At 54.4% G+C, this 21694-nt stretch overlaps 1 protein-coding gene across 13 annotated transcripts in view; it reads right to left on the reverse strand.

Annotated features, from left to right (window-relative positions):
• Positions 1-21694, reverse strand: part of SCRIB (scribble planar cell polarity protein) — a 134911-nt gene that overhangs the window by 95422 nt on the left and 17795 nt on the right. For 12 of the 13 annotated variants that reach the window (XM_054293844.1, XM_054293841.1, XM_054293846.1 and 9 more), the window contains exons 2-8: positions 9595-9712; positions 9288-9366; positions 7823-7912; positions 7174-7230; positions 2606-2669; positions 1087-1161; positions 651-795 (exon numbers count right to left, since the gene is read on the reverse strand). In XM_054293844.1, coding sequence (XP_054149819.1) covers positions 651-795; positions 1087-1161; positions 2606-2669; positions 7174-7230; positions 7823-7912; positions 9288-9366; positions 9595-9712 — 628 coding nt within the window. The remainder of the gene's footprint in view (positions 1-650; positions 796-1086; positions 1162-2605; positions 2670-7173; positions 7231-7822; positions 7913-9287; positions 9367-9594; positions 9713-21694) is intronic. The other variant, XM_054293842.1, reaches the window with a different exon arrangement.

The following is a 21694-nucleotide window of genomic DNA, read 5'->3' on the forward strand; positions in this document are numbered from 1 at the left end:
ACTCACCTGTGATCCCATCCAGGGTCACACCAGCCAACCATGCAGGCTCTGCTTTTCCTCCCACCAGGCCTGGTCACAGATGAAGCACCTGCACTGTCCTGCAGAGCTCTGCTCACCTGTCCCACCCACTGCTCCTGCCCTGTATGGCTGTGTCCATGAATCCCTGATTCCCTGGCACACACAGAGCACCTACAGTGTCCTGCAGAGCTTACCTGTCCCACCTGCCATGGCTGTGTCCATGAATCCCTGATTCCCTGGCACACACAGAGCACCTGCAGTGTCCTGCAGAGCTTACCTGTCCCACCTGCCATGGCTGTGTCCATGAATCCCTGATTCCCTGGCACACACAGAGCACCTGCACTGCCCTGCAGAGCTCACCTGTCCCACCCTCCATGGCTGTGTCCATGAATCCCTGATTCCCTGGCACACACAGAGCACCTGCACTGCCCTGCAGAGCTCACCTGTCCCACCCTCCATGGCTGTGTCCATGAATCCCTGATTCCCTGGCACACACAGAGCACCTGCACTGCCCTGCAGAGCTCACCTGTCCCACCCACTGCTCCTGTCCATGAACCCTGATTCCCTGGCACACACAAGTTCCTGTTTCCTGCCAAGGCAGCCCTGCAGCTCCCCCAGCTGGCGGCACTCACCGATCCCATCGGGAATGCATTCCAGCAGGTTCTGTGACAGCAGCAGGTCCGTCAGGGCCACCAGCCCGCTGACCTCGTTGGGCAGCTGCTCCAGCTTGTTCTCAGACACGTCCAGGCACACCAGGCGGCGCAGGTTGCCCAGCTCCTGCACAGAGGAGAGCCCACGGCTCAGGGAGAGGCAGGGCTGGGCTGGGGTGGATGTGTGCTCATGGCTCAGGGAGGAGCAGGGCAGGGAAGTTTAGGAAAGTTTAGGGAAGGGAAGTTGGAAGGGAAGGGAAGTTTAGGGAAGCGGGAAGGGGAAGGAGAAAGGGAAAGGGTGGATGTGTGTTCATGGCTCAGGGAGCAGTAGGGAAGGGAAGTTTAGGGAAGGGAAGTTTAGGGAAGGGAAGGGAAGTTTAGGGAAGGGAAGGGCAGGGTGTGCTGGGCAGACACTCACCGGTGGCAGAGCCGAGAGCTGGTTCCGGTCCAGCCACAGCTCGCGCAGGTTCGGGAGCGCGCCCAGAGTGTCCGGCTGCAGAGACAGCACAGTGAGGACATCACCAGGACATCAGCCCCTCCAGGGACAGGGAGAGGCTGCTCGAGGGTGTGCAGACACAGCACTCTGCACAGCCAGGCACTGCTGTGCCTCTCACCCTGGGAGCACACTGGGAATGTCTGGGATGGCTCCAGGGGCAAACACTGACAGCATCAGCAGGGCTGTGTCACCAGGCAAGGAGAGCTGAGCCTGCAGCACAGCTCTGGTGGAGAGCAGCTCAGGAGCTGGGGCACAACGGGCTCAGGGGAGATGCTGCTTCCTGCAGCTCCCTGGCAGGAGGATGGAGCCAGGCAGGGGTCAGGCTCTGCTCCCAGAGAACAAGGGACAGGACAAACAGTCTCAAGTTGTGCCAGGGGAGGTTTAGGTTGGATACTGGGAAAACTCGCCCTGGAAAGGGCTGTCCAGCCCCTGCACAAGCTGCCCTGGGCAGAGGTGGAGTCCTCACCCTTGGGGTGACTTAACAGATGTGTGGATGTGGCATCTGGGGACACGGGTTAGTGGTGGCCTTGGCAATGCTGGGAGAGTGGCTGAACTCAGTGGTCTCAGATGGTTTTTCCAACCTAAATGATTCCGTGATTCCAGGAGGTTGGAAATTCTGGCCTTACAGAAGGAATGCATCTTCCTCCTCTCAGACATGAGAATGAACATTTGGGTACCACTGGCCAGCTCAAGATGACCCAGTGGCACCATCAGCTGTGACAGACACATGTGCACATCCCAGAGACCCCGAGGCAATCATGGTTTGGAGTCTGTCCCACTGGAGTATGGCTCAGTGTCACACACCTGTTCTCACAGGTGAGCTCAGCCTGTGCACAGCTGAGCTGCACCAGCCCCTGTGCCTCCCAGCTTTCTGCCAAAACCCACACCAGAACACAAAGAGGAAGATCCAGTAACAGCTTAATCCACAGCTGCAAGTTGCAGAATATCACAGGGTGGCCCCAAATGCCCAGATAACCTCAACTCAGACTGTGCCCTTGCCTCCACATGCTGAGCCCTCCATGGAGAGAGCCCCCACACTGGGCTACCCTCACTGCCATGGGCAACATGGAGTGGCCCAGCACTGTGTGGGGCAGAAATCACATCAGAAAGCAGGAAGGCAGGAAGCTGGACGACAAGGAAAACAGCTGGGGGCAGTGCAGGACAGAGAAGGGAAGCACAGAGTCCTGCTGGAAAGGAAAGATCCTTGGCAGCCAGACAGGAAGAATCTCCATCCCAGAGCCTGGAAAGGACAGGGCAGGCAGAGTGTGAGGCCAGCAGGACACAGGGGCTGACACACGGAGAGAAAATTCACCTGGGAATGGTGACTGGGCCATGCTGGGCAGATCAGAACCTCCCCAATAACCTGAGGGCCTGTCTCCTTGCATTGCAGGTGGAAACCCCTGCCAACCCCCCGAGCCCCTCCCCAGCAGCCCTCACCTACCAGCACTTCCAGGTCATTGCCACCGAGATCCAACTGCTCTAACTTGACAAGGAAGGAGAGGGAGCTGCGAGGCACAGGGCACAGAGAGATAAAACAAGAAATAAAGAGCGGAAGGTTAGCTCCTGGGACACACATTGCACAAACCACACCATCTCCAGTAACTCCTGCAGCAGGTGGGGCAATCCTGGCCTTTCTCACAGTCCCTCTGAGCCCGGCACTTTGTGGAGCTGCTCCCTTCCCCAGGGAATGGTTCAGAGGCTCCAGCAGCCCCATGGTACCCGTCTGCCCTCTGCTCCCCCCACCACAACAACCCTGTGATTGAAAGCACAGCAGGTGAGCAGCCACACCTTCCCACGGCTGCTGCTCCACAGCGAGGACAGGGAGCTGGGCACGGACTGACAGGCAACAGGAGGGGCTCAGCAGAGGACAGGACACGTGTGGGGGGCAAGGGGAGCACACAGCTGCAGGGAAGGGAGCAATGACAAATTCCACAGCCTTCCCCAAACAGGATGCTCGTGCCTCTGAAGAGGAAGGGAACACAACAGTGGCCTGATGTCTCGGGTGAGGGGAGTGGTACAGACAGAAGCTCACGATGAAGGCACTGCACAGGACCTGCCCTCACCCACACCAGCAGCCCTGAGCACCCCACACACCACACCTGGGGCTGGGCCAGCCCTGCAGTCCCACAAACCCAGGGCTGGGTTCTCACCACATGGTCCAGGTGCTCACACCTGAGTCTGACCCATCCACTCCAGCTGCCCAGAGGGCTGCTGCCCCTCACTGTGTGCCAGGTGCCAGCCCTGCCCACTCCCCCAGCAGGGAACAGCTTCATTCTCCTCTTCAGGAATTGCTCCAACAGAGAAATCCCCACATTTCTCTGGGAACAGATCCACCTCTCAAGGCCACCCAAACCAGGGCTGTTGGGGGTGCAATAAAAGGGAGCTGTCTTGCCTGTAAAAATATCTGGGTTACTCAGGAAAATGAATTTCCTGCTGCACGCAGCAGTAGATTTTGAGATAAACTCCAGCAAAGGTTTATCAGCAGTTTCACCCAGAGGATCCTGCTGCACAGCACTCCTTCACCATGAATGTGCACCAACTTTGCCTCCTCTGGAGGTGATGCAGCCCTGACTGTCCCTCTGCACCTTCACAGCCTGAATTGCCAAAACAGGAACAAGCAACCTGGGGAATCCACATCTGGGAGATCCACAGACAGCCCTGCCTGTCCCTCTGCACCTTCACAGCCTGAATTCCCAAAACAGGAACAAGCAACCTGGGGAATCCACATCTGGGGGATCCACAGACAGCCCTGCCTGTCCCTCTGCACCTTCACAGCCTCAATTCCCAGAACAGGAACAGGTGACCTGGGGGATCCACAGACAGCCCTGCCTGTCCCTCTGCACCTTCACAGCCTCAATTCCCAAAACAGGAACAAGTGACCTGGGGGATCCACATCTGGGGGATCCAGACAGCCCTGCCTGTCCCTCTGCACCTTCACAGCCTCAATTCCCAGAACAGGAACAAGCAACCTGGGGAATCCACACTGATGACATCTGGCAAAAGGCAAAAGGTCTCAGTGTAGACCACCCTCCACCATTCCACAGGAATCCAGGAGAGCTGTCCTTCCCAAGTTTGGCTGCATCCCAGCTGCATGGGAGAAATGAGGGTGATCACCAGCTGAGCAAGCTGCACCATTCCAGAGCTCAGTCAGTATCAGAAGACTGACCAGTTACATGGAATTCTGGAAAACAAAGGTCACTGCAAGCTGGGTCATTCAAGAAGCTCTACAACAACAAAATGCCAAAAAGGACCCTGATCCTGCATTATTCTGCCCCAAACTCTCAGCATTGAAGCCCACCTATCTATTCACTGGGCTCAGGAACTCTGGCAACAAAGCACCAGCCATTTCTTGTTTAAGCCATTCTCCTCTTTGGCAAGGCCGCCTGACCTTATTTAGAGCTGTTCTTAGGCAGCGTGCAGCCAGAGTCAGCCCCAGGGTCTGAGGGAGAGAGCCCACAGCATCACTGAAATGGGTTTGGCCATCTTGTGCTCGACTGACACCTCTGATCAGAACTACCCTGGCCTTCAAGATCCACGTTCTACTTCTGGAAATCACCCCAAAATAGTATTTGGGGAACTGGGGAGTGTCCTGGTTTGAAAAATGACAGGGAAAGATGAAAAGAAGCTGAATTTGCATTACAGAGCGAGTATCAAACCTGCATTAACCTTCCAGTGAAAACACCAAAACCTCATAGCACACTACCAGCATCCTGTTGGATGGCACCCAGAACTACCAAAGGCAACTGGGAGCACTGGGCAAGAGAGATCTCCCCAAAAACCCAGCACTGGGCAGGAGAGATCTCCCCAAACACCCAGCACTGGGCAGGAGAGATCTCCCCAAACACCCAGCACTGGGCAGGAGAGATCTCCCCAAACACCCAGCACTGGGCAGGAGAGATCTCCCCAAACACCCAGCACTGGGCAGGAGAGATCTCCCCAAACACCCAGCACTCGGCAAGAGAGATCTCCCCAAACACCCAAGGGCTGTGGCCACAGACTGAATTCTCAAGACTCCAGAGACTTGGTGGCTCTGAGATGGCCAAAAGCTACTGGGACTAACTTCTCTGCTGTGGTGTTGATGGATTTTTAGGACAAGATGAGAGAAGAGAATTTGACTCCAAGTTCTCAGAAGGTTGGTTTATTATATGATATGATATTAAAAGAAATGATATACTAAAACTATACTAGATAAAGAGAAAGAATGCAGACAGAAGGCTAGCCAAGAATGAATAATAAAAACTTGTGACTCCTCAGAGAGTCTGACACAGCTGGCTGTGATTGGTTATTAAGAAAACAATTCACATGGAATCCAGGAAAGAATCACCTACCACATTCTAAAGCAGCAAAACACAAGGAGAACCAATCAGATAATTATTATTTACATTTTTCTCTGAGGCTCCTCAACTTCCCAGAAGAAATCCTGGTGAAGGGATTTTTCAGAAAACATTACAGTGACACTCTGCAGTTTGGAAGCCCAGCCCTGGATGAAGCTGCTGCACCCTTTGCTGACATGGGGTCAGCCAGCTGTGGCAGCTGCCTGTGTGAGCACCCAGGACAGGAACAGACACAAGAGCAGCCACACCAGGACCCCAACTCCTCTGCTTGTCAGTTCTCAGCCCACAATAAGTGTCCAAGGCCAAGCTGGACGAGGTTTGGAGCTCCCTGCACCTTGGAAGGTGTCCCTGCCCAAGGCAATAATGGGCTGGAACATCATGAGCCTTGAGGTCCTTTCCAACCCAAACCATCCTGGGGTTCCTGCCCAAGGCAATAATGGGCTGGATGATGACACAATGAGCCTCAAGGTCCCTTCCAACCCAAACCACCCTGGGGTTCCAGGATAAGGAGCTCTAACCCAGATTGCCCTGTGTGGTGACACTCCACATGGGACCACCTTAGCTGTCCCCTCCTGTCACCTTTCTCTGACAAGGTCACTGCTGGGCACAAGGGATGTGCTGGCTGGCATCAGACCAGGCCCTTTGTGATTCTGATCTGTGCTCCCACGGGGGGAAGTGCCAGCAGACAAACTGAGCTCCTGCCAGGAGCTGCAATCTGAGGACAGCTGTGACAACAGCTGCACACATCACACCTTCACCGAGGAGTTCAGGTGGCTCCAAAACAGCTGCTGCTCAAAGAGAACTGTAAGAGAGCTCTGAGGACAGCTGTGACAACAGCTTCACACATCACACCTTCCCTGACGTGTTCATGTGGCCCCAAAACAGCTGCTGCTCAAGAAGGAGTCAGCAGAATCCTTTCAGTGACATCCAAGGAAAGCTGGGGGAATCATCAGTGGGATGCATGAGCAGGCAGGCAATGAGCTGACAGAGCTGTGGAGGGCAGAAAACTCAGCAAACTCTGATGGACCAGAGCAAAGACTGAAGCAGCAACTGGACAGTTCTCCACGTCCATCCACCTGAGAGCATCACCTCCACCATGAACCATGTTCCCTGCCAGGAACTCATCCCTATCCCTGACTCCAGCACGTGGAACAACACTTACCTCTTCTCCCTTGCTGGCTTAGCTCTGTCTGCTGCAGGGGAGGCAGTTATCCCACCCAGAACAAGCAGGAGGGATAACCAACAGAACAGATGTCAGGAGCAAAATGGACCCTGCAGCTGTGCTCCTCAAATCCTGAACCTCACTGCGCACAGAGCTCCTCCTACACACCCATCCACAGTTTTCTCTTTCTTTCCAAAATAATCCACCCTGCTCCATCTCTTCAGGAAAAATGGGGTTCTCACTATTTCCAGCAGCTGTTTTTGGGAGCCCTGCCTATTCTAAACCAATCCTTACACAGGCCGAGTGCAGGCTCTGAACATCCTTTGCTACTCTTCAGCCCTGCACCATCCTCTCCCTCCTCACCCCAATTTAAGAAAAAATCCAGCAAGGTGCAGCCTATTTGTGCCCAGCCTGAGCCCTCCCCAGCCAGGTGATGGTGCCTGCCCTGGTCCCTGAGGGAGCAGCAGGAAGGACCAGGCAGGAGACTCCTGCAGCCCCCAGACAGACACTCACGTGGGGAGAGTCTTTAGCAGGTTCTCACGCAGCTCCAAAGTCACCAGGTTTGCCAAACTGCAAGAGAAAAGGGAGCAAGAAAGCCAGGTTCACTGGACAGGGCTCAGGGATAGCAGGGGCTGCTCATGTCCCTTCCCTTGGAACCACCCCTGGTGTCCTGTGCAATGCATGGGTGTGCACACGTGGATGGAGATGTGAACAGACACACGATGAAAATGGCTCTGTGGACACAGGTGCTTGCTGCAGCCACAAGGAACAACACTGTGCCCACACTCAGGACAAGGAACACGCTGCCACAACAGGACTGCCTGCCCAGAAAGGTCAAACCCCTCTCATGAGGAAGGCCAAACCCCATGGGAGAGGCACTGCACCCCCCGAGGCCACTGGCCAGCAGCATAAATCTGAATCAAACATCATCAGGCAGCTCACACCTGCTTGGAAAGGGGCAAATGGGCACTGAGAACACAGGGAAAACTGGATTGAGGAGACTGGATCAATCCTTGCTGTGCACAAACCCCAGCAGGGAGCAGAACCTCAGTAGGAAGGTGTTTTAACAAGCCTGGCTTGTCCCTGCAGGTGCTGCCACTGTCCTGGTGCCAGCAGCAAGGTGTCCCCAGCCCAGCCCGTCCCCACAACAGGCCATACTCACTTCCCAATGTCAGTGGGGAGGCTCTGCAGGGACACATCGTTCAGGGCCAGGTGGCCCAGGCTCCGGAGCTGGGTGAAGCCCTCGGGCAGCCTGTGAGAACATGAACAGACTCCATTAATGCTGTGTGCAAAGCACACAACGCCCCAGAACACTCAGATCCACCAAAGCCAGTCTCATCCCAGCTGGCATCAACGTGTGGAAAGGAGAACAGGAACCATCACCAACCCTGGCTGCTGATCCAGGACAAGCTCTGCTTCCCAGAGCACAAAACCCACCTGCACCAGGCATGACCTGTCCAGGATGGCAAACCCAGCTCTGCAGTACCTGAGCACAAATCCCAGACTAAACCCTGCCATGGGAGCATTTACACTTGAGGAAAGGAGGGCTCCCAAGGATTCCAAGTGCCCAAAACAAAGGATATCCCTGCAGATGGCACTGCAGCATTCCCCAGGGCCAGGCACCGTCACAACACACCCAAGGTGTGACAGAACAGGGAAAAGCCCTGGAAGGAAATTCCTGGAGGAAATTGCTCTGCTTCCACAGGCAGCTCATAGAGCCCCCTCAGCACCCACCCCCCAGCTCATCTGACCCTGAGCAGAAAAGCTCTGACAAATAACTCCTGGTGCAGAAGTGCTGGTCACTTCTGTGGTGCAGGGATTGTCACCAACAGGGAGGGAAGCTTGTCCCACTCCAGCAGGGCCTGGCACCAGGAGAGGGAGCAGAGTTAATGTGCCTCAAACCTGGGCAGCACCTGCCCTGAGCACAAAGGGACACCTGGGGCTACACTGGCACCTGCAGGGACCCTGCAGCAAGAGAACAGTGCCTGGAAATGTGGCTCACTGAGGCAGGGGAGCCACACTGAATCCCAAATTTATGCATTAAAAGCTCCAGAGTACTGCAAGACAGTTCCTGCTTGGGCATCGTTCTGGGCACTGAGGTAAGAGGGGTACAAAGCATGGCTGTCCCCAGTTCTGAATAACAGAGAGTTGGAAAAGGGGCTAAGAGGGGGCAAAAAGGGCTGAGAGTGGGGCCCAAAAGGGGCTCTGGGGTGCAGAGCATTGCATGCAGGCTTTTTCTGCTCTGCAGCACAAGGCCATATCCACTCTGGTTTGTGACCAGTGCAAAGAGAGCAACAAACTCATGGCAAGAGGACACAAGTCCTCACTGCTGACACCAGCACAACAGCAGCTCATCACCCACAGCCCCAGGCCCTGAGGATGGAGCTCACTCAGCTCCTCCAGCACCAAGTGTTCCAGTGCCAGGAGAGTGCCAGAAACACTTCCAGTGCCAGGAACACTTCCAGTGCCAGGAGAGCAGACACTGCAGCTTTGGAAGAGGCAGGGCAACCCCAGCCTTGGCTTCACAAGGACAAAATTACAAGATGAAGATCAGAGAAAGCCAGGCACAATGTGCAATCCCAGTTCTCCCTCTCAGCTGCACTAATGGGCTGCATGTGCCTTCCTACCTGGAGAGAGGATTCCCGCTGAAGTCTGCGATTTCCAGGGATTTGCAGAACTTGATGCTCTCAGGAATTTCTGGAATGTCTGGAAAAAAACAGGTGAAAGAACAAAAGAGGCATGAGAAAATGGGACAGCAGGTAGTGGTGGCAGCCTGAGACACGGCAGCACAAGCCCAGTCAGAGCTGAGGAGCACTGAGGGCGAGGAAGGCACAGCTTCCCCCCAGCACAGGGGCACGGCGGGGTTTGGGCACTGCCGGGTTGGCTTGGGCACCGCGGGGTTCGGGCACTGCTGCTGCCCAGCTCTGGGCTCACCATTGCGGGAGATGTCCAGCTCCACCAGCTGCATGAAGTTGGCCACCTCGGGGGGCAGCCTCTGGATCTCATTGTCGCTCAGGCCCAGCTTGCGCAGGTTCAGGAGCCTGAAGAAAGGCTGGGACAAAGGGACACAACAGGGGGTCAGTCAGCAGCAGATCTGGGGTCAACACCACATCCTCATCTCGGGGGAAGCCTGAGCATCCCCCCTGAGAGCCTGCCTGCTCCCACCACCCCATCCCACCAGGGGCAGCCACTGCATGGATCAGAATCCCCATGAAGAGATTCTTGTATTTGCAGGGTGCCCGAAAAATGTGAGGAATGATGAATCTGACTCCATGTGCTTAGAAGGCTAATTTATTATTTTATGATCTATATTATATTAAAGAATACAGAAAGTATACAGACAGAAGGCTAAAAGATACTAACAAAAATCTCATGACTCTCCAGAGCCTCACACAACTTGGCCGTAATTGGCCAATAGTAAAAACAATTCACAAGAAACCAATGAAACCTGTTGGTAAACAATGTCCAAACCCATTCCAAAGCAGCAAAACACAGGAGAAGCAAATCGGATAATTATTGCTTTCATTTTTTTCTGAGGCTTCCCAGCTTCCCAAGAGAATAATCCTGGGCAAGGGGATTTTTCAGAAAATATGATGGTGACAAGGGATGGGGGTACAAGAAAAAAGGCATGCATGAGCTCAGGTTGATCATTCATTTAGCATCTGGGACTCCACTGCTCTCCTCCCTCCTGCACAGGACACGGATCACACATTCCCTGTTTCCTACAGTAACAGCCTCCCTCAGGCTCTGAAGCACCACAGGGAGGTCACCTAGAGCAGCTTGCAGCAGTCACCTGAGTTTGTGGGACAGGCCCAGAAGGGCCATCAAAGGACAAACACATGGGAGCAGCAGCCCAGAGAGCTGTCCCTGCTGCTGCACAGCACGTTTGGTCAGGACATCAGGGGCAGGTCCCCACACCATCAGGGACAGGCTTGTGGCCCTTGTGCCCCGTGGGAAAGGCACAGGTGAGCTGTCAGCACGGCTCCAGGTAACACTGAACTAAACAAGGCACAAAAACTCCTTTCTAGAAACACCACAGCCATGGGAATGGTGGCTGGAAGGGCCCTCACAACATCTGACTTTTCCACACACCCCTTGGGGCTCCCAGAAGTCCACCAGCTGCAAATGGGAAATTCCAGGATCCACCAATCACTCCTCCAAGACACCACAGCCCCAGCGAGCTCAGTAAACACAATGGACTGTAATTATCAACTGACCACATACTGCAGCTGATCCTAACCACTGCCAGAGGTCAGCTCCTGGACAGGATGGGAACCAGGGCTGGGGTGTTTGCTGCATTTCCTGGAGTGTTTCTGAGCGCTGGGAACAACAAACAACAACCTGGGGCCACTGCAGAAACCGCTCACAAGTGACCGGGGACGAACTCAGGTCTGGGCAGGGACAGGCACAGGCCATGTCTGAATTACATCACCCCGTGTTTGTCCCCAGCAGAGGCAGGGAGGGGCCACAGCAGCACAGCAGAGGCAGCCCTGGGGTCATCCTGAGGTCCCAAAGCACGGCCAGAGTCAGGGCTCCTCCTGCAGCCCACACTGGCAGGGACCAAACCAGAGCAGGCTCTGAGCCTCCCTCCTCAGGTGCCTTTCCAGGAGCACAGGAGCTACTGGGCAGAACTCAACAGGAACTCCTGGTGCCTTTCCAGGTGCCTTTCCAGGTGCCCACCTGCACAGGAGCTGCTGGGCAGAGCTCCCCAGGAACCCCTGGTGCCTTTCCAGGTGCCCACCTGCACAGGAGCTGCTGGGCAGAGCTCCCCAGGAACCCCTGGTGCCTTTCCAGGTGCCCACCTGCACAGGAGCTGCTGGGCACAGCTCCCCAGGAACTCCAGCAGGTACCTCCAGGTGTGGGGCACCACCAGAACCCCCAACACTGCAGAAAACGAGAGCACAGAGCAGAGCAAAGGAGGAGCAAACAGAACCCTGAGAAGATGCACAGGGCACAAGGGAGCTGCTCCCCCTCCTGCAGTGAGCACCACGAGCTCCTCAGGTGTACCTGGAGCAGTTTCTGCACACACCCAGGGCTCTGCAGCTCCAATCCCACAGGACACACTGCTGGGCTCAGGTGTGTGTCTGAGGGGCACAAACCCCAGCACAGCCCCTGCTGCTGTCCTGCTCCCACTCTGCACAGGGGTGTGATCAGGGATGGACAGTACTGACGGGAAATTCACACCTCTGATGTCCTAAAGGACCATAATAACTGTGTAATGAGTAAATAAATTTAAAGATAACCCCTCTCAGCAGCTCATCAGTGGCCCTGTTTAACTCTGTTTATCTCATGCAGACCAGCTCAGTGAAAAAGAAGTGGGTGAAAGTCTCAATGACAACAAAGGTCCAGGGGAGCAGGAGTTTACAGACTTGATTTGCTATTGTCTCCTAGAGCCTTCTCCTAATTTTAGAATGCAAGGAAATTCCAGACAAGACATGGTGCTGGCCTGCCAGAGTCTGCACACTGGAAAACAACCACAGGGGCTGAGCACTGCTGCCCAGGGCACAGGTGGCCTCAGAACACATCTCCACACTTTTAAAGGACAATTTAGGTCTATTAAATGAATAAACCCAGGCTGTACGTGGTGCAGCAGCTCCCAGCTCCTTCCTTTTTCTTAGAAAAAAGGTTTCTGAACCCCCTGGCACTGCCAGAGCTGGGCACAGCCCACGTGCAGAGCTGCAGGAGCTGCGTTCCCCTTGGCAGAATCACTTACACTGGACCTGAATAAAACATTTAGATGTGGCAACAAGTAAAACCAGCCAACAGCCATCAGTGGTAGCCAGAAAAACAAACGTGAGAATTGCAGTGTTTTCATGCCTGAATGCAGGTTTTATGTTTGCCAAAGAGAGATGGCAAGAGGATGTGACCAAGAGCTGCAAACGCTGCCTCTGACATGAATTTCCATGTCATTTCCAGCTCAGTGTTCTGGGAGCTGAACACTTCAGCTCAGCCAACAACTCAAAGCAAAGGCTGCACAGGAGATTCACTTGTGACACTTGAAAGTGAGAACAAACTGATTTTAAAATTCTTACTAGAACTAAGAGTGAAACCTTGATTACACGTCTCGGCAGACTGGCAATTATCCCTTTTGCTAATCAAAGCTTATCCCAATTCCCAGAGCTGACAAAGCAAACCCCTGGATTTGGCACCACATTTAAAGAGAAACTCCCCCAACTTCAATGTTTTCTGATTTATAAAATAAAACACCACCAAATCTGCCCAACCCAGATCCCTCCATGTCCAAACTGGATTCAGAGTACATTAAAAATAGAAGTTTGAAGAACAAAAAAAGGTAAGCCCAATCTGTCCCTGTTTCCTGGCAGCCCAAAGCCCACAAGGACCAGCACAGAAAAATTCCAGCACACAGGAATCCAGAACCAGCACAGGAATATTCCAGCACACAGGAATCCAGCATCAGCACAGAAATATTCCAGTACACAGGAATCCAGAACCAGCACAGGAACATTCTAGCAGCTCAGAGTGTGATGGAAGTTATCACTAACAAAAAAACCCTAAAAACATAAGAGCAGCTGGGTGTAACTGGGAGAAAAAGCCTTTGCAAAGCAGGGTGCACTACAAAGATATTCTCTATTGAAGCATGGGAGTATTCACAGGGTAGATAAGGCAGAAAACAGCTACAAAACTGTCCTGCAATGCAAATTCAGGGACATAAGCTCTTAAAATGCCCAGAGCAGACACAGGGCAGCCAACTGGAAATACATTAAATAGTCATTAATTAGGGACAGGTATAAAGAGTTTGTAAAGAACCATATGCCAAAAGATAAGAAATGCTCCACAAAATGACAACACTGCAAAAAAAAGGCAGAAAACTCTGAAATTCAGGCTCCTCAGCAGGTTTTCAGATGTAACATCCTCCCTCAGCAGCCCCTTGAGAGCCAAATGTATGCAAACACATTCAAGTGTTTCGCTAAGTTCTGAAACTAAATTAACTTTAAAAAAGACAAAAGAAAGCAACCTAGACCCATGGCTTTTTCAGTCAAAAGGGACTGAGCTATGACCAGATATAATATCCTTCCAATCCTTTGTGTATCACAGACCTCCATCACAGATCCATGCAGTAATTCATGCTGGAAGGTACCTGGGACATCTCCAGTGCAGCTCCTGCTCAGGACAGGGTCAGGATGAGGCCAGGGTAGGCTGCTCAAACCATGGGAGATGGCCAAAACGCCTCTGGGCCCTGGCTCCACCACATCATGATCCTCCCAGGGCAGCCTCTTGGCCCCAGTGAAACCAATAAAACCCCTCAAACACCCCTCACTGCTGCTGCCAGTCATACACTGAGCGTGGTCAGCATCACCCATGGGATGGAACCAGCAGAATTTGGCCAAACCCCGCCCAGTGACACCCCACAATCCCTCCACATCCACAAGTTCCATAGCTCCTCTCTACAGACCTGCCTCTTCCTTTCTGTATCCTGTCCTTGGCACAGGGTGGGTTTTTTCCCCCTAAACTGGAGATTGGAGACACCTGGTACTGGGATTTCAGTGCTGAACTCTGTTTTGACTGGAAGGTATGCGATGGCAGCTTTGGGGTGCCAAACCATAGAAAGGTTTGGGTAGAAAGGGACCTTCAAGATCACTCAATCCCACTTGCTGCTATGGGCAGGGACACCTTTCACTGTCCCAGATTGCTCCAAACCCCACCCAGCCTGGCCTTGGACATTTCCAGAGATGGGGCAGCCAGAGCGTCTCTGGGCACCCTGTGCCAGGGCCTCCCCACCCTGCCAGGGAACAATTCCTGCCCAATATCCCATTCGTCCCTGCCCTCTGGCAGTGGGAAGCCATTCCCCTGGTGCTGTCCCTCCAAGCCCTTGTGCAAAGTCCCTCTCCTGCAGGTACTGAAAGCCTGCACTAAGGTCTCCTAGAGCTCTCTCTTCTCCCAGCTGAACAATCCCAAGTGGCTCAGCCTTTCATCACTGGAGAGGTGCTCCAGCCCTCTAATCATCCCTGTGGCCTCCTCTGGGCCCGTTCCAACTGGCTGATCTATGCAGGAGTGACAAAGGATGAAACCCCACGCAATTATTAGCGAGCCATCTGATCCAGAGCACTGCATTTGGCATCAGTTCATGGAAGAGGAAAACCCAGTGCTGACAGCAGGATCACAGGGTGACAGCCAAAGCTGTGCCCAAAATGAGCCCGTCCAGGTCAGCCCCTGCAGCAGCCAAGCACCGTGTCCAGTTCTGGGCCCTCAGTGTGGGGAGGATGGTGAGATGCTTGAGCATATCCAGAGCAGGCAATGAGGCTGGTGAGGGGCTGGGAACACAAACCCCATGAGGAACGTTTGAAGGAGCTGGGGCTGTTCAGCTTGAGGAAGAGGAGGAACACAAACCCTGTGAGGAACGTTTGAAGGATCTGTGGGTGCTCAGCCTGGAGAAGAGGAGGAACACAAACCCTGTGAGGAACATTTGAAGGAGCTGGGGTCATTTAGCCTGGAGAAGAGGAGGAACACAAACCCTATTAGGAACATCTGAAGGAGCTGGGGCTGTTCAGCCTGGAGAAGAGGAGGAACACAAACCCTGTGAGGAATGTTTGAAGGAGCTGGGGGTGCTCAGCCTGGAGAAGAGGAGGCTCAGAGCTGACCTTATTGCTCTCTACACCTTCCTGAGGGGAGGCTGCAGACAGGTGGGGTCGGTCTCTCCCACTGGGCAGCACTGCTAGAACCAGAGGACATCAGGGAAGGTACAGGTTGGGTACTAGGAAGAAATTTTTCACTGAAAGAACAATAAAGTACTGGAATGCTCTTCCCAGGGAAGTGGTAGAATCACCATCTCTGGATGCGTTTAAAAAAGCCTGGACATGGCGCTTGGTGCTATAGTCGAAGTGTTAGGGCATGGGTTGGACTCTATCATCTCAGAGGTCTCTTCCAAGCTCATTATTCTGTGGTTCTGTGAAGCAGAGCCAGCCCAGCTCACCCTCATGGGGAGGCCAGTCCTGCCCCAGGAACATTCCCACACCCCACTCTGGGCTGGCCTGGGGTTACCCACAGGAACAGGCTCAGCTGGTTTGGGAAGCAGACACCTGGGAGCAGCACACACAGCCTGCCCTGGCACACTCACCTTTGGCTCCTGCCGAGCAGGGGAACACCTGGGCAGCCCCAGGCACCCGAGGCTGACCCTGCACATGATCCTCCAGCACGGCCAACGCCCACTGGCACAGCTGGCCAGCCAGCAAGGGGCACCAAAGTCCCTGTCCCAGGGAGTCACAGGTGTGCCTGCACCTTGGGAAGGGCAGGGCACAGCTCCAGAGCCACAGGGAAGCAGAGGGCTCCCAGGAGGAAGGAGATGCCCACCTGAGCCAGGAACAACCCGAGGTGTGCCTGTACCTCAGGAAAGGCAGGGCACAGCTCCAGAGCCACAGGGAAGCAGAGGGCTCTCAGGAGGAAGGAGATGCCCACCTGAGCCAGGAACAACCCGAGGTGTGCCTGTACCTCAGGCAGGGCACAGATCCAGGTCCATAGCAGACTGCTCCCAGGAGGAAGGAAATGCCCACCTGAGCCAGGAACAACCCTCTGCCCTCATAACCCAGCGTGGCACAATGGGCCAGCAGCAGCACAGATGGGTGGCACTGGAGGAGGCACTGGCCAACACCAGGATGAGATGAGCCACTCCTGGGCAGGGACAACAGGACCCCTGTGTTGTCATTATATATCAAGAGTTCTATTGTCATTACATTGCAAGATTTCCATATTGCTAGAGTTTCATACCTCCTTGATGTTTCTTGTAGGCAGCTCCTCCAGCACTGACTGTTCCTTGTCCTTGCAGCAGCCAACTGACTCCAGATCCCACCAATCCACTCTTTTATAACACTGTTCTTATTGGCTACAGGTGTGGCCTGTTAACATCAGGCCTGCTCCTAATCTTTAGTAACTGGTTCCGCTGCAACTCTTTAGGGGATAAGATTACATTCTATGCCACCTTCATTTACCCACACTGTATCCCCCTACACCCCTTCCTCACTCCCTGCATGGGGAAACAACTGTCCTGCTCCAAACCTGCCCCAGAGACTGCACCTGTCCTCAGCCTGGAGCAGCACCAGGGAGGCATCCCAGGCCCTGCAGGCTCCAGAACAGAGCTGCCAGGCATATCCAGACAGCAGGGGATGTTCTGGAGAGCCAACACCTCCAGAACTGCACAGGGGCAGGTAGAGGAGGGACAGGCTGTCAGGGACAGCAGCTCACTCCAGAAGGCAACCTGCAGCACAGAAATCCATGCAGATCCACGCAGGGGGTGAGCCTGGGAGGGACCTGCTGTCCCAGGTGGTCCAAGCTCTGCTCAGAGAGAGGTCAGCTACAGCACCCGGGGCAGGATGTGCACACAGAGCAGTCAGACACACGCACTCACACAGCAGAGGCTCACGTGACATGCATACACACAGCAGTCATACACACGCACACACACACCAGAGGCACGTGTGACATGCACACACAGAGCAGAATCTCAAAGGGCCCTCTAACCCCATTCTCTGTCCTTAAGGAACCGTCTGGAGCAGGTTCCATCCCCTCCCTGCCATGACCAAGCCTTCAAGTTGTGTTTGTCCAGCTGATGTGATGTGTCTGTGAAGCTCCCAGCAGGAGTGCTGAGGCTGCAGCAGAGCCCCAGGACATGAACAAAGGGCTGCTGGGGCTGTTAGGTGACCTAAGAGAAGCACAGTGTCCAGTGATGCCAGGAATTCAGACACCACCCCCACGTCTCCCTCCTGCTGCAGCTGATGCTTGGCAGAGCCTCAGTCCGCCCCCCACTCACCCATTCAGGCAGACCAAGAGGTGGAAAATGAAAAAAGGAGAAAGGACAATGGATAAAAGGCTCAGGACAAACCCTGTGAGCCACCACTCAGCTATGCCATTTCCCAGAAACAGCAAAGTCCCAAGGGAAAGCCAACCATGAGGATTAGGGACAGAAAGGCAGCCTGGCCCTGGGGTGACAGTGCTGGGCCACCACAGCCACCCCAACGCTGGCCCAGGGGGCTGCTGCAGCTGCTCTGGCAGGGGGGAATGGGCTGCAGGCCTGGAACCCCCTGGTGAAGCATGGCAGGGTCAGGGACAGAGCCACCGAGCTCCCCTGGCAGCCCGCTGGTGTCTGCAGCAAGCTCCGAGCCCTGTGCCCATCCCTGTGCCCAAGCCCTGAGCCCTGTGCCCATCCCTGTGCCCACAAGGGCAACAGCAGCCCTGGGTGCTCCTGCACACCTGCAGGAGATGCACCTGCACTGCCAGGGAAACACAGAAAGTGTCTGGCTGCTGAGCCTGGCTCCTGGAAAACACCAAATGTGACTGCATGCAGGCTGATCCCCCCTCCCAGGTCAGCACCACCACTCTTTTCCAAACCTTTGTTTTGCTGAGGCTACAAAAAAAGGGTTTCTGGCCTAACCAGGGCTAAGCTCCAGCTCTCCCTTCACCTGGTGTCTAACCTCATAATGCCATGGGAGCCAGGACATGAGGGAGTCTTTGTTGCCCAGCATCACCTCCTGCTCCCCATGTTCTCACCTGTACCTGTGAAGACGCAGAGAGGAGGACAGACAGACAGACAGAGAACTGGGCTCCTCCATGGAGAAGGAGCCATGCTGTGCTCAGCACAGACAGCTCGTGGAGCTCCTTGGCCCCAGGACCCTCCTGCCAAGAGCAGACACAAAGGAGGGGCTGCCCAGTGTCCCCACAGGCTCTGGGGACATCCCTCCCCCAGCCCAGCAGCTTTAGGCAGGCTCCAGTGCAGACCCGCTGCAGGTACCAAACAGCAGCAGTGCTGGAGCAGAGCAGGACATGTGCCAGGGGAAGAGGAGGCAAGCACCAGCCTAACCATAGAGCCACAACAACGCCACACTCAGGACAAGGGCTCTGGAAGCAGGTGGTGACAGTTTGCACAGCTGGAATCAGGAACAGGCTCTACACCACAAGCACACAATCTTGGCTCTGGAACGGGACAGAGACTCTGCTCCTGCAGCCAAACCACCATGGTGCTCCCAGCTCTGCTGCCCAAACAGAGCCTTCACCTCCAACTCACAGCCTCCACCTCAGTCTGTGCAGTGGGACAGGGCAAGAGAGGAAGCACCAGCACTGCCTGTGGCAGGCACAGGGCATTCAGGGGCACTTCCAGCACCTCCTCCCTTGTAGGTGTTCTCTCCTCACACAGGGCACCATCTACCAGTGCTGGTGCTTGGCACCAATTAACAGCAGACTCACACTGACTGGCACCATCAGTTTGTTATCCTACAGTGAAAAAAACTCTCATACCTTCTCTGTAAACTTCCAGGGCAGCTCCACGCAACATCGCCTCCTCCTTCTCTTCCGCCTCCTTCCTTCTGCAGGACCAGCCAACTCCTTCCTGTCCCCTGCACAGCCACCTGAGCCTGTCTGTCCCTCACAGCACATCCTAACCCTTCCTGCTCACAGCACAGCTGTGGGATCTCAGTCTCTCAGAACTGGGGTGCAGGGTGAACAAGACCCCCCCTGGGGGGCTCGGGAGTCCTGGAATGCTGCCAGAGATGTCTGGTGGCTGGACTTTGATCCCACATGGGAGATGACATCAGTATGAGGATGGGAGGATTTCACTGGGGTGAATGGTGAAGGGACAAGTTAATTGGGGTGTGAGATACAGGGCTTAAGATTTCTGTACAGGGGGGTCTAGAGAAGTAAGATGGAGAAATTGGGGCGTGCCCTTCTCCTTCTTCTTCTTCCTCTAGACCTCCATCTTCTGTGGTGATGTTGGCACTCCGGGATTGGACCTTACTAGGGGAACACTGGTTAATAAGGGTAGAGGGTATTGGAGAAAAATGATAAATATTGTATACGTAACTCCGGGTATAAAGATAGGTGACCGCCCCAGGGGCTTTCAGTGTGTGCCCATGGCTGACTGCTGAGCAGAACTCTGTCAGGCCAAGAGAAAATCTTTTAGATAAGCAATTAATAAACACCGAGACCGAGAACAAATCCGAAGCTTCCTCTCGTCCTTTCGAACCCGGGGGCCCAAGGCCATCTTTGGGCTTTTCCCCAGACCATCTGAACAGCCCAGAAATCCCACAACTGGTGTCCGCTGTGCGGGCTATCTCCCACCAAACCTTTCGGGGGGGGGAAAGCCCTGAAGAGCTGAAGAGCCAAGAGAACAGCACTGATAACTCCAGAGGAGGGAAGCCTGAAGAAAGAAAGAAGAAAAAGAAAAAACCGGCCGGGAGAAGCTGCAAAAATCAGCAGTCACTGAGAAATCCCATCTCTCAGCTTCTGCTGAAGACAGCTCGTAGCAGAGCGGCCTGGACTGGGACCAGAAAGGCGCCTCTGATCCATCCCTCGTAATCTGCTGGACGGAGAACAAGGGCCTCCAGACCACGCTGGCGACAAATTCGGTAAGAAGGCCAAAATAATATTATGGGGGCAACACTCTCCCAAGAACAACGGGAAATCTTATCCACCTTACAAAGTGTAGCAGAATTATATACAGAAGGGATCCCAAAGAAAGAATTAAAACAGCTGTTATTATGGGCAAGGCTCAATTACCCACTTGCAGAGACATATCTTTTGTTCGAAGTCGGGTTTTGGCAAGAGATTAATAGGCATTTATATATTTTAGCAACAAAAAAAGATGAGACAGCGTTAAAGCTACTCTCGCCGGCAAGAATCATGTTACAAGGTATTTTAGTGCAGTCCAAAAGGCTGGAGAAGCAGCGAGAAGCTGCGGCACCCTCAGAGCAGGGGGCGGAGCGGCAGAGCTCCGGGAAAAAAATTGCTCTGGCTTTGAAAGGCCAGGGGGAAAGGGCTCTCGAAAAAAGAGAGCAGGAAAAAATATTAAAACCCCCGATCAAAAAATGCAACAAACCCCAAGGGCGTCCTGAAACTCCAGAGAGTGTGGAGGAGTCAGGAGCAGAAGGGGGGGAGCAGGAAGATAAGGGATCGGGGGGGGGGCCTGCTCGCGGCGAAAGCGGCGACGCGGCGGCGGCGGCGGGCGCGAGCAGCGCCGGTGAGGATGAGGACACGCCCGCGGAGGGCGAAACTCGCAAAAACCGGGGGATAGACTCACATACCAGCGCGGGGGCGGCGAGCGCGCAAGGCGGGCTGAGGGAAAACGCGCAGCCCCGGAGGGCCGCCGCGGCGGGACGCAGGAGGCGCGCGGGTGTGATGTCAGAGCCGGTGCGACGATCAGCTCGAATCGCGGGTAGAGCCGGGGTGCCGGCGGGGGAGGCGAACACAACATCAGAGGAGGAGGGGTCGGATTCTGGGACAGACCGAGGGGCGGGAACTTCGGAGGTGAAACAGGGGGGAGACGATGATGACGTCACCCTGGGGGACACCGGAAGTAGCTCAGAGAGCACGCACGCGCAGAGAGTAAGACGCGGGCGGGCCCGAGCCCGGTCCCCTGCGACGTCGAGGGTGAGGAGGGGCCGTGTTAGGGATTCTACGTCCCGCGGCTCCACACCGTCTCCAGATCTGGTGCCTTTAGTCTCGAGCCTCGGAGTTTCAGTTCCTTCCCTCCATGGGAGACGCCGAGCCGGAAGAGGAAGTAGGGTAGTCGAGCTTGCTTCGTCATCCGAGCCAGGGAGGCCGGTGACAGCGCCACCTAGTGGCAGGAGGGCAGAAGTGCACGACATGCCGGGTCGGCTCGGCGGAGCCACAGCGCCATCTCGTGGCGAGACTGCAACAATGCAGCAATTTTTTCCAACAATATATAAAAAGAAAAGCACCTCGAAGAAAACAATGTTAACACGACAAAGGGATTATCCATCCACTTCGGGATTTCATGAAGATGATGAAAGCTCAGATGAAGAACAGCTACAAGGGGAAGATGTCATAAGAATCACAGCATCGGAAGGTGTCCCAACATGGATGCTATCAGCAGCAGAAGCAGCAAAAAGCTTCTTGCATTCATTCGATACAGTAAAGAAGAAATATCAACAGGATCCTCGAGTTTCCTTTTCGGATTTAGGAGCAAGGCCAAAAACCTCAAGGCAAAAAATGAGACACTATGAATCACCGATGACATCTACAACACCATTATTCATGCAAATCCCAATGGAATCTGATGAAGAGGGGTTTC

This window comes from Melozone crissalis, unplaced genomic scaffold (genome assembly GCF_028551555.1).
Source record: "Melozone crissalis strain CALT ecotype California unplaced genomic scaffold, PUWL_Pcris_2 ptg000195l_1, whole genome shotgun sequence".
NCBI lineage: Eukaryota > Metazoa > Chordata > Aves > Passeriformes > Passerellidae > Melozone > Melozone crissalis.